This window comes from Mobula birostris, chromosome 6, assembly GCF_030028105.1.
Source record: "Mobula birostris isolate sMobBir1 chromosome 6, sMobBir1.hap1, whole genome shotgun sequence".
Taxonomy (NCBI): domain Eukaryota; kingdom Metazoa; phylum Chordata; class Chondrichthyes; order Myliobatiformes; family Myliobatidae; genus Mobula; species Mobula birostris.
In genome coordinates, this window is record NC_092375.1 from 49,860,505 (window position 1) to 49,873,971 (window position 13,467).

The 13,467-nt window shown below is 42.6% G+C and overlaps 1 protein-coding gene across 2 annotated transcripts in view; it reads left to right on the top strand.

Annotated features, from left to right (window-relative positions):
• Positions 1–1,781: 1,781 nt before the first annotated feature.
• The window catches only part of LOC140199044 (uncharacterized protein CXorf38-like), a 64,004-nt gene continuing 52,318 nt past the window's right edge, over positions 1,782–13,467 (top strand). Inside the window, exon 1 of one of the 2 annotated variants that reach the window (XM_072260473.1) lies at positions 1,782–2,105. In XM_072260473.1, the coding sequence (XP_072116574.1) occupies positions 1,902–2,105 (204 nt within the window). In that variant the 5' untranslated portion in view covers positions 1,782–1,901. The remainder of the gene's footprint in view (positions 2,106–13,467) is intronic. The other variant, XM_072260472.1, reaches the window with a different exon arrangement.

Here is a 13,467-nt window from a genome sequence, read left to right on the forward strand (position 1 = left end):
GAAATGATAACACTGAGGAATTTAAGGTTGCTGACCATCTCCACCTCTGATCTCCTGATGAAGACTGGCTCATGGTCCTCCAGTTTCCTGCATCTGAGTCAATAATCAGCTCCTTGGTCTTTCTGACATTGAGTGAGAGGTTGTTGTTGTGGCACCACTCAATCTCCCTCCTATATGCAAATTTGTCACCATCTTTGATTCGGCCAATGACGGTGTTGGTGTCAGCAAACTGAAATTTAGTATTGGAGCTGTGCTTAGCCTCACAGTCATAAGTATAAAGCGAGTAGAGCAGGGGGCTAAGCACACAGGCTTGTGGTGCATCTGTACGAATGGAAATTGTGGAGGAGATGTTGTTGCCAATCCAAACTGAATGGTGTCTGTAAGTGTGAAAATCAAGGATCCAATTGCACAAGGAGGTATTGAGGTCAATTGATTTTTTTTTGAGGGGATGATAGTATTGTATGCCAAGCTGCAGTCCATCAAGAGCAGCTAGATGTATGCATCTTTGCTGTCCAGATGTTCGTGGGTTGAGTGAAGAGCCAATGTAATAGCATCTGTTGTGCTGGTCAATATAACCATGCGGGTGTAGCCTTGTATTTTTTAATCCCAGTTATGGAACCTCTAACACTTTAGCAATGCAGTATATGTAGCTTAAGTCTTACAATTGGTTTAAAGCTGTGTCTTTCAGATTTATTTTCAAGATAATTACAAGTTACAGTACATAGTTAGATAATAGTTTTAAAAATCACATGATCCTCAATACCTACTACTGTACTTTGCGATCTGTATACTCTCTAGGTCGGCCCTAGAATCCACGTTAAAAAATTTGAGGGGCTTTGAGCCACACCAAAATGATACACAATGCTTCGAAAAAAAAGCAGGAGAGCATATAGGCTTATTCCTATCGCATTTCTCCAACGCAATCTAGCTGTGAAGAACCACATGCTATTTCCTCATCCAATTCCACGTGGTCTGAAACATAAACAGAAAATGTAATTACTTATCAGGTCAGGCTGTGCATTTGTGGGAAGAGAAAAGAACTAATATTGCAGAAAACATAGCAGAACTGAGGAGAAACTCTGCCTTCTAACGTTATAATTTGTAGTTTCAAACACACTAATAATATTAATAATAATAAAGGCTATTATTTCTGAATCACTGAGACCAGATCAGCCGCTTATCCGAGTACTGTATACAGATTCATTATCAAACTCACAATCAGCCTCCGGACCCCGTCCTCACTCGCAAGTTTTACTGCCCTTGCAGTCTCGCTGTCCACCTCCAGTATGGAAAATATTACATATTCTCGGGTTCCGGCTTTTAAAAAGCGTGAACGTCACAAATTTGGCAATTTAATAAATATGAGCTACATACAAATAGTAGAAAAACGAGGGTGAAATATTGCAACATAAATAAAAAGTAGTAATTCGGAAGCGGCTGACAACATAAGAAACTTGCAAAGTGTTGAAAGGATTAAAGCGGTGTTTCTAGTTTCACAAAGGGGACACAATTTTAATTTGTGACTCGCTGATAGGATTTTCTTTTTGTGTGCTATAAAAAACAAGCGCAAATGGTCCAGGTAACTATTCCATTTCGGACCGAACCCGATCGCGCCAGAACGGCTGCGCACGGGACCGACGGTCTCGCTCGTGCCGGCCGGGAACCTGCGCGCGGAGGTGACGGTTTCGCTCGTGCCGGCCGGAAACCTGCGCGCGGGAGCGATGGTCACGCTCGTGCCGGCCGGGAACCTGCGCGCGGGAGAGACGGTCTCGCTCGTGCTGGTCGGGAACCTGTGCGCAGGCGCAGCTGGCTGGTGGCTGGGCGGTTCGGCGGCCGAGTGGAGACGCGGCTTGTCGGCCTTTCGCAGATTGGTACATATTGGGAACCTCGGTTCAAGAGTCATGCAGTCGGAACTGAGTATTCGTCTTAATGACGGAGGATACAAAAATTGGATTAAAGCGGGCTTGTGTCTGCAAAAAATTAGGGACTGCCTCCACGGGTTCGTACGTACAGAAATCGAAAAGTTCCATCAGATTCTTCTCGGCACCAACCCGAATCTGCGGCAAGGAATCTGTAAGAATTCTTGCAAATCCCACGGAACAAAGGTGAGGAAATGGGAATGACGATATTACACAAAACCTTTTGAGGGGGGAAAAGCCGATGTTACAGGGAAACGGCAAAACTAATTGAGAAATTAGCTGAGGAAACTCGCAAAAGTTGCAAATGGTGGAATTCTGAATAAAAGACGTAAAATACTGTAAACACTCAGCAGGTTAGGCTACATCTGTGGAAGGTGAAGCAGAGTTAAGATTCAGATTGTTCAGAAGGTAGCAGAAATGCAATATTCTACATTACTTCCTTTATAAAGTGATTCTTTATCGTCCTTTTTTTGCTGTATCAAACTACCATATCACTTCACAACCTTGTTTTGAGATTGTGATCCTTGATTCTAGACATAACAGTTAGGGGAATCATCAATTCTGCTTCGACCTGCCAAGCACCATAAAAATGTTCTATGTTTCTACGATATTGCCTTTCATACTAATAAAGTCCAGAAACTAAAGGCATAATCTGATTAAATATCTTCTCATAGGACAAATCTGTCAGCCCAAAAATCAATCTGGTGAATCTTTGCCGTGTTCTCTCTCATGAGTATATCCTTGAGAAAGACCAAACCTGTACAAATACATATTTCGGATGAGGTCTTATACTGACACAGTAGGAAGACATTCAGTCCTTTGGGTAAATGCGAGTTTGTGGAATAATCTAATTATTCTTCACTCCTTATTTTTCTCTACGATGAAATCTATTCTTGATTATGCATGTCCACTAACATTCCTTTAGAGTTTTTTTAATGTTAATCTACATCAAAGAATAATTCACAGTAGTCAGCTGATCTGTCACATCTTTGGGATATGGGAGAAAACTAACTAGCTGGATGAAACACATATGGTCACAGAGAGAACATCCAAGATCAGAATGGAACTGAAGTCCCTGGTGTGCGACAGCACCATTGACTGCTGCACCACCGTGCTCTCCCAGTTCCCTTTATGAATGGTGCAAGATGTCTTTACTGTTCTACTCAAACACTCTTACAATACCCAAACGTACCATTTGCCTTCCTAATTCCTTGCTGTACTGGCATGTTAGCTTTCAGTGATTTGCATGCAAGTTATCCTCTGAATATCAACATTTTTGTGTCTTGTCATTTAAATATGATAATATCTTATTATATTATTTTCTATTAGGATGGATGATCTCACATTTTTCCAGATTGTATTCCATCTGCCTTAACATTTCTCATTCACTTAACCAATCAATTTTCTGTGATGACCTGTAATTCTTCTCACAATGCACACTACTATCAATCTTAATGCTACCATACATATAGCAAATATAGATATTGATCATTGATCTATGTATTGTGAATGGATCGGGCTGCAGCACGAATTCCTATAAAACCCCTCTATTTCAGAGCCTGAAAATGACCGGCTTATTTCTAATTTCTGTTTTTTTCCGTTAGTCAATCATCAATCCATTCCAGTGTATTTTCCATAATGCCATAAATAATCTCAAAGTCCAAATAGACCGCATCCACCAGTTGTCCTTAACTGTTTTGTTAGTTGCAAATCCAAAAATGGTGGGTTGGCATTTATCAGCCACGGGATTGAGTTCAAGAGCTGTGAGGTAATGTTACAGCGATACAAGACCTTGGTCAGACCCCACTGTGCTCAGTTCTGGTCACCTCACTACAGGAAGGATGTGGATACTATGGAGAGAGTGCAAAGGAGATTTACAAGGATGATGCCTGGATTGGAGAGCGTGCCTTATGAGAATAGGTTGAGTGAACTTGGCCTTTTCTCCATGGAGTGACGGAGGATGAGAGGTGACCTGATAGAGGTGTATAAGATGATGAGAGGCACTGATCATGTGGATAACCAGAAGCATTTTTTCCTGAGCTGAAATGGCTAACACAAGGGGGCATAGTTTTAAGGTGCTTGGAAGTAGGTACCGAGGGGATGTCAGAGGTAAGCTTTTCACTCAGAGAGTGCTGGGTGCGTGGAATGCACTGCCGGTGACAGTGGTAGAGGTGGATACAATACGGTCTTTTAAGAGACTTTTGGATAGGTACATGGAGCTTAGAAAAATAGAGGGCTATAGGTAAGCCTAGTAATTTCTAAGTTAGGGACATGTTCGGCACGACTTTGTGGGCCGAAGGGCCTGTATTGTGCTGTAGATTTTCTATGTTTCTGTGTTCTAAAACTTAAAAAGATTTGTCAAATTTGATTTCTCTTTCATAAATCTGTGCATTCTGCCCAATCCCTGTTATTAGTTAATTAATGTTCTGGTAGCATTTCTTTCATAGTATGGACTGTAGCTACGACTACTTTCCTTGTAACTCATCTGAAGGTAACTAAATTTGGTTCACTCTTCCTATTGGACAAGTAAACAATGAACAAGTTCCGTTGGTCCTGGGAAGTACCCAGGCTGAAGGTGGACAGGAATAAGTTAGCATGAGGTTATGATAGAATTTGAGTAGTACGATGAAATTGACTTACAGACAAGATGAATAGAGTAGTTTGTCACTGTTTAAGAGGTAGTTGTTAAGAAGTAGCAGATCTAGGATTATTCAAGAGGCGGAACATCTATTTTTGGGCTGCTGAATCTTGTACAATGGCTAACAGAGTTGGGATGTAACTTAGACTGTTTTTGAATGGAAAAGATATTTTAGTGAGCTTCCTTGTGCCTGCTGGATTTGGTGCAGATTGAGTTATCAAGAATAGGTGGTCTGATGCAAAGTCTGGACCCGAAATGTCGACGGATCCCTTTGCCTCCTCAGATCTCCTTGACCCACTGATTTCTTCCAGCAGTTTGTTTTCTTTTGCGCCAGATTCCAGCATCTGCAGTCTCTTGTGTCTCCATGAATAGGTGGTGATTGTGAAGCATACAAGGAAGACAACAGGAGGGAACAAGTCCAAGCTCGTGTGCTGTCCAGTTAAAGACAAGTCCAATGAAGAAGATACACAGCTGAAAATGGGAATGAAATAAAACTGAGAACCACTGAGGAAGTATTGATCAGTGCAGAAAATTAGCTTAATACGGTAGCTACACTAAGAAACCAACAATACTCTATGTACAGACTTAGGCTTCAGTTAAAAGCTGTGCATTAGGAACTTAGATGGGGCTGAGGCTTCCATGTTGCCACTCTAAACATCAGACCCTACTGGCCAAGTTCAGAATTTGAACAGAAATTTATATTTATAATGAAAGTAAAATGGAAAATAGAACACTACAGTGAAGCCATTCCACCCTTGATGCTGTACCAATCTTGATGCCAATTTACAATAACTGTCAGTCTCTTGTATATGTACATGTATATTCAGTTTATATACATGTGTATATCTTTAAGCCTCTTCAACTCCACCAGACTGCTTGCTTCCACTACTGCCTCTGTTGTCCTATTCCAGGCAACTACCACACAATGCATAAAAATATACCTCTGTCGCGTCACTTTTAAATTTCCCTCTGTTAACTTTAAAACCATGTCTTCTGGCATTCGACATATTGACCCTGGGGAAAAGATTATGACTGTCTACCCTATCTGTGCCTCTCTTAATTTTAAAAACCTCAATCAGGTCTCCCTGCAGCTTCTGATTTTCCAAGGAGAACAACCCAAGTTTATCCAAGTTTTCCATGTAGCTCATACTCTCTAATCCAGGCAGCGTTCTGGTAAACCTCTTCTGCACTCTTTCCACAGTCTCCACATCCTTCCTAACCTGAACAGAACTAAACACAATACTCGCAACTGTGGTCTGACAAGAGCTCATATAGCTGCAGCATCCTTTCCTTATTATACTCAACACTCCTACCAGTGAAAGCCAGTGAAAGCAAGCATGCCTTCTTTCCCGCCTTATCCATTTGTGTAGCCACTTTCAGTGAACTATGGACCTGGACCCTACATTCCCTCTGTACCTCGGTGCTATTAAGGGGTCTACCATTAACTTTCTCCTTTAACTTAACCTCCCAAAGTACAACACTTCATATTTGCCTGGATCAAACTCCATTTGCTACTTCTCTGCCTATGTCTGTAACTGATCTGTATCCCGCTGTGTAATGAATTTAGTGTCATCTGCAAAGTTACTAATTCACCCAACGACGTATTCAATTCAAATCATGGATATCACAAACAACAGAGGTCCCAGCAGCAACTCTTGTGGTACACCACTGGTCCAGCCAGTATAACAGCCTTTCACTCCTACTCTCTGTCTTCTATGGGGAAGCCAGTTCTGAATCCAAACTTGCAATTCACCTTGGATCCCAAGCATCGTTATCTTCTGAATCCATCGATAAAAGTAAAGACTTAGCAAGTCCATGTAGATAATGTCTACTGCCTTTGTCCATCAAGCTCCTTTGTCACCAAAACAAAAATACTCAATCAAATTGGTAAGGCATGACCTGTCCTGCACAAAGCCATATTGATTCCTAATCAGGCCAAACCTCAGAATCCTCTTCAATAGCTGCCCTACCACTGATGTGAGGTTCAATGGCCTGTAGTTACCTGGATTAACCCTACTTCCGTGAACAAAGGCAGATTTGCTACTCTCCAGTCCTCTGGGACCTCATCTAGTGCTTATGAGAATTCAAAGATCTTTGTCAAAGACCCAGCAATCACCTCACCTTCATTCTGGGATATATGCTGCCAGGCCCTAGGGACTTATCCATCTTAATGCATTTCAGAAGACTCAGCACTACCTCCACTTTAATCTTAAACTGTACCAGCACATTCACATGCTCCACTCTGCCTTCAATATTCTGCAAATCCTTCTCCTTGTTAAATACTGATGCAAAGTACTCATTTAATATCTCAGCCACTTGTTCTGACTCCAAGCACAAATTCCCGTCATTATCCTTGAGTGGACCTACCCTCTCTGAGTTAATCTGTTTCTTAATATAACATGCCTTGGGACTCCCCTTGATCCTACTAGCCAAACACATTTCATGTCCCCTTTGGCCTTCTTAAATGCCTGCTTCAGTGCTTTCCTGCTAGCTTTATATTCTGCTAGGACTCACCTGATGTTAGCTTTCCAAAAGTTACGTATACATCCTTTTTCTCTTTCTGACTAAATTTAGGACCTCTTAAATCATCCAAGGTTCCCTACCTTACAATCCTTGTCTATACTCTTTGTAGGAATATGAACTCTGATCAGCTGGTCTTTAAAAAAAACCAAATGTGTCAAATGTGAACTTGTCCAACAGCAGCTATTCCCAGTTCAACCACCCTCCCCCATGCTTAGCTCATGTCTTACCCTGTTGTAATTTGTCCTTCTCAGTTTAGTACCTTCCAACAAGGTCCAACTATCTTCAAACATAATTGTGGTCACTATTCCCAAAATGTTCACTGACTATGGTCTTGTCACCTTGGCTCATTTCCAAAAACCAGGCCCAATATATTTACTCCCCTAGTTGGACTGTCCTCATACTGTTTCAAAGGCCCCCCTTGGATGCACTCTGCCCCATTTAAGCTTCTTGTATTAAGGATGTTCCCATCAATACTGAGGAAGTTAAAGACCACCACTATCACAACTTTGTGAATTGAGCACCTTTCCATAATTTGTCTCTATGACTGTTCCTCACCTCTCGCTGGCTGGTGGAGGTTTACGGTATAATCCCATCAGCAACCTGGCAGATGTAGGCAGTGTGAGTGGAAGCACAAACGTGGCTGAGAGCTAACCTGACCAGGCCAGTTTCGTGGCCAACGTCTGCTTGCTAGAAAATAAAATGGTCTCACTAAGGCAGAGAATTGATGCACTGAAAGAGATGAGAAACAGTTGCATTCTGGTTCTCACGGAAATGTAGCTAAACAACAACAACGGCCTGTTCGGTGTTTCAGCTCAACAGGATGACTGTGTTCCGCACCGACAGAAGCTCCCGGTCAGAGAATCTAAAAGGGGTTGGATCTGTGTGTACATTAACAAACTCATCTGTAGTTAGCAGTAACTGTTCTGGGACAGTTGAATAGCTTAATTTAATACCTGTTCAGGGAGTTTACTGCTGTCTGTATCCCCTGAATGCAAACGCCAAGAGCGCACTAGGAGAGCTTTACAGTATCATCAGCTCTCCACAAAACAAGCACCCAGACAGTCTCTTCATAACTGCAGGAGACCAGTCATGCTAACCTACAGGACATTTTACCCAGGTTCCACCAACAAGGTACCATGGCCATTAGGGTAATAAACAAGCTCGACTTTGTTTTTGCAAACAATCACGGCACTTACAAAGCTATCCTCCACCCTCATCTTGGCCTCTCTGACCACATCTCCATAATGTTAATCCCAGTGTACTGACAGCTGCTCAAAATGGAGAAACCAGTCAAGAGGACCATCACTGTATGGCCTAATGAGGCAATCTCTGTGCTTCAGGACTGTTTTGAACAGACTAACTGGTAGATGTTCAAGGAGGCCGTCACAAACAGAGAAGACACTGACCTCAAGGAATATGTCTCAATTGTTACAGGCAATATCAGTTGGTGTGCAGACGGCACTGGTCCCTCAAGAATGGTCATCTCACAGCCCAACCAGAAGGTCTGGCTGAATGCTGGGCTGCTCTCCCAACAAAGCACCCGGGATGCTGCCTTCAAGTCAGGTGACAGAACAACGCTCAGAACAGCCAGGAGATAACCTCATCTTAGGCATCAAGAGGGCAAAGACTGCCTACAGTTAAAAAATTCTTGAACACCTGTCTAATAACAGTCCCTGGCATAGGTTGCTGGGCATGAAAGGCACTACTTACCACGCAAAGAAAAACAGTATTGAATCTACCAGTGATGACTCCTTCCCTTATGCCCTAAACAACTGCTATGCACACTCCGAGGCATGCATAACACAATGCCGACCTCAGGAGCTAACCCCCTCTCAGGTGAGCATCCAGAAGATATGACAGCAGAAGATATGAGAAGGATTCTGCAGAGAGTCAACCCCTGAAAGGCAGAAGGCCAGATAACATTCCAGATCACGTACTCAGCGAGTGTGTGCACTAGCCCACTGATGTCCAGGCTGCTGTCTCCACATGCTTCAAATCAATCACCATCATTCCTGTACCAAAGAACTCTACACCTTCAGAACTAAACAACTAATGCCCAGTGTCACTGACTCCAATCATCATGAAATGCTTTAAAAGGCTGATAGTGGCACTTATTAAAAACTGCAATCTTGCCACATTGGACACTCACCAATATGCTTACCGACAAAACTGCTCTACGACAAATACCATAGCATCAGTAAACACAAAATAATCTGCAGGTGCTGGGTCAAAGCAACACTCACAACATGCTGGAGGAACTCAGCAGGTCGGGCAGCATCCGTGGAAAAGATCGGTCGACATTTCGGACCGGAACCCTTCATCAGGACTGTAGAGGGAAGGGGCAGAGGCCCTATAAAGAAGGTGGGGGGAGGGTTGGAAGGAGAAGGCTGGTAGGTTCCAGGTGAAAAACCAGTAGGGGGAAAGATAAAGGGGTGGGAGAGGGGAAGCAGGGAGGTGATAGGCAGGAAAGGTGAAGAAAGAGTAGGGGAAAACACAATGGGTAGTAGAAGGAGGAGGCGGAACCATGAGGGAGGTGGTAGGCAGCTGGGGGAGGGGGCAGAGTGACATAGGGATAGGGGAAGGGAGGGGGAGGGAATTACCGGAAGTTGGAGAATTCTATGTTCATACCAAGGGGTCGGAGACTACCTAGACGGTATATGAGGTGTTGCTCCTCCAACCTGAGTTCAGCCTCATCATGGCAGTAGAGGAGGCCATGTATCGACATATCTGAATGGGAGTGAGAAGCAGAATTGAAGTGGGTGGCTACTGGGAGATCCTGTCTATTGTGGCGGACGGAGTGGAGATGTTACCATAGCATCGGTCGTGCCCCTGGCCTTGACACACCTAAAAAGCCAGAACACTTGTGTCAGAATGCTGTATTTGGATTTCAGCTTGGCTTTTAACACTATTGTTCCACAGACCTTGGTGAACAAACCCCTATTCCTCTGTCTAAATACACTGTGCAACTGTGTGTTGGACTTCTTAACCAACAGACGTCAGATAGTCAGGAAGCACAACCTCTTGTCTCATCCCATCATCCTCAACATGGGTGTCCCCTAGGAATGTGTGCCGAGCCCACTGCTCATCACCAACCACGAGGAGATGGCCTACAAAGAGAAGGTAGCGAGGCCTGGTGCCAATCAATTAACCTGTTCCTCAATGTAAACAAGATGAAGGAGATGGTTATCAACTTCAGGAGAATTCACACCACTCTTTACCCTGGTGACACAGCAATAGAAGTTACGAGCAGTTTCAAACTCGCACAGCCTCTCCTGGTCCCAGGACTCATTCTACCCAGTCAAGTAGTATATTCCTTAATATCTTTCTTTTACAAAATACAAAAATTTCTCTAACACAGAGCTGCCAGTTTTCTGTAATGACAGCATTGTAGCTCCATTTGCTGATCCATCCTCTATGTTCATCGTCCATATGCATTGCACCAGAATGGTTTCTTGCCTGCTTCTTTCCAGGCCTGGTGAAGGTTCTTGGTCCAAAACGTCCACTGTTTATTCTTTTCCATAGATACTGCCTGACCTACTGAGTTCCTCCTCCAGTTGCTTCCCCTCCAGTTCAAATATAAAATCTTTTGTTTGTACAGGTCTTACCTGCCCTGGAAGAGAGCCCAATGATCCATAAATCTGAAGCTCTCCCTCGTGCCTCAGTTCTTTAACCACGTGTTGATCTGTGCTGTGTATCTATTTCTCAACTGGGAGAACTGAGGGCTCTCAACTGAAACAAACAACTTTTAAGAAAGCTGCTGGCTCCTCCTCCCTGTGGTACTGGCAGCTGCAACTGCAAAAACAAGTTTGAAATTGAAAAAACAACTTTTAAAATAGTGCAAGTGATTTAAAATATATGAAATGTATTGTTTTACCAGATATTTGCTATTACTCACAATGAATTACTACTTTCAAACAACAGGAGCACAACAACAGAGTCAACAAAACAGTTGGAATCTATGCTGCTGCTGTCTGAATATTCCTCCAAATGAACTAATCTGTGAAACCAGTAAATGGTTTGCTTTTGTTTTCTCTATTAGCTGATCCTCTGTGGCATTGCACACAGAGCTAAGAGAAGGTATAGTTTTTAGTGGAAGCAGTCTAGGAGGATATGAATTCCAATCTCTACAAACGTTGAAACTCTCTTCTTAAACATGCCATTTTATTATTGTAGCTTTCTACTGTTTTATGTCCTAAAGCTTAGAGAAAATGAGTTTACAGTGCTTCATTGGACACTTCCATGATGAACATGGAATTAAAATAGAAATATGGAAATGTGAATACTGCCAGTGATTAGAGGAAGGTGGAAAATGTTAGGCCAAGGACTTGTGCTCTGAATAAACCCAACTGCAAAGACTTATGATTGCAATTACTGACTTTCATTATAGATATCTATTCTCCTGTTCACTTAGGGACTCTAACATCAAGGAGTTCTCTTCTTGATCCTTCATTGATCTTGATTTCACCAAAGTTCCTGATGACAATCTTTTGTTGAAATTGCTTTAATTTTTAATCCTGCATGTCCTGCATGCTGATTTCTCTGCTGCATTGAAGGCAAAGTGAACACAAACTAGTGCTCTCCAAGTTATGAGAAATTTATATTTTTTCTTAATGTGCAAATTCCTGACCTGACTAATCTTTGAAACACTTTCAGCCCAGCATTGGTCATTCGCTAATCCCGCATTCATTTGGCGCCTGATTCTCTTAACTCCTAACCCTTTCACTTCACAATGTGACTCTTGAAATCCAGTCTATGAATCTGTACCAACTGATTATTGATGAGAGAATTTTGAATTTGACCAAACCTTTTAGTGGTGACCTAATCCTTGACCTCACAGTGTGAAATCTTGCAGATTAACCTTTACTTAGTACAGGCCAGGCAACAGTTCTTTGATACCTCTTCAGAGCTCGAAGTTTTTGGACGACTCAGTGTTGGACCATGGTCGGGCATGGCAGGGAGAGTTTTCTTCCTTCTCCCGTCTGTGTGAGATGTGGGACTTTCGAGAGACTTTGAACTTTTTTACTGTGCCATGGCCTGTTCTTCATCAGGTTATGGTATTGTTGCACTGTTGTAACTATATGTTATAATTATGTGGTTTTTGTTAGTTTTTCAGTCTTGGTCTGTCCTGTATTTCTGTGATATCACACCGGAGGAATATTGTATCATTTCTTAATGCATGCATTACTAAATGACAATAAAAGAGGACTGTGTGTCCTCATAATCTAATCTAATTCATACCAACCCTTGAACCATGACTCCACTAATGAACACCAGGCCACTGTGTTCTATCATTATCAGGAGATCATCCCTCCACACTTCCAGCCTGATAGTGCCCCAACCACACACTACCTGTTTCTCTTAGCCAAAATCCGCAAACAGGACTATCCTGCTAGATCCATTATTTCTGTAAGCTCTTTCCCCACCAGACCCATCTCCTTATAGCTTGATTCTATCCTGTCTCCCATGTTAAGTCCCTTGTCCCTTACATCAGGGATGCCTCACATACCCCGCACTTTTTTGACAATTTCGTATTCCCTCACTATGTCTAGTCTTCATACACCATGGGAAGGTCTTAAAACCTTCTGCTTTCTGCAACAAAGATTTAACTACATCCTTTCCGCCAACACTCATCGAACTACCTCAACTTGTCCTTGCCCTAAACAGCTTTTCTTTTGACTCATCTTACTTTCTCCAGATCAAGAGTTTAGGCATGGGCACTTTTATGGACCCTTATTACACTGTCTTTTCATTGGCTACATGGAACAGTCTTTATCCCAAATTTTTTCTGGCATCACTCCCCAACTCATTTCCAAGTTATATCGGCAGTGTCCATTAGTGCTGCTTCCTGCACCCATGCAGAACTTGTCAATTTTATCACTTTGACTGTTATATACCATCTTCCCTCAAATTTTTTGACCCGTTTCTGATGCTTCTCTGCCTGAAACCTCTGTCGCATCTGCTCGCAAGATGAGACTTTCCTTTCCAAGACAATGTCCTCTTTAGCACCATACACAAAATGCTGGAGGAATACAATGTCCTCTTTTTTTTCCAGCAAATACCCTCTTGACCTCACAGTCTACTTTGTTATGATCTTGCACTTTATAGTGCACCTGCACTGCATTTTCTCTCAAACAACAGGAATTCTGCAGATGCTGGAAATTCAAGCAACACACATCAAAGTTGCTGGTGAACACAGCAGGCCAGGCAGCATCTCTAGGAAGAGGTACAGTCGACGTTTCAGGCTGAGACCCTTTGTCAGGACTAACTGCATTTTCTCTGTTGCTGTTACACTTTATTATGCCTTGTTATTGTTTTACCTTGTTTTAAATCAATGCACTTTGTAATGATCTGGTAATATGCAGACCAGTTTTCCCTATATCTCAGCAC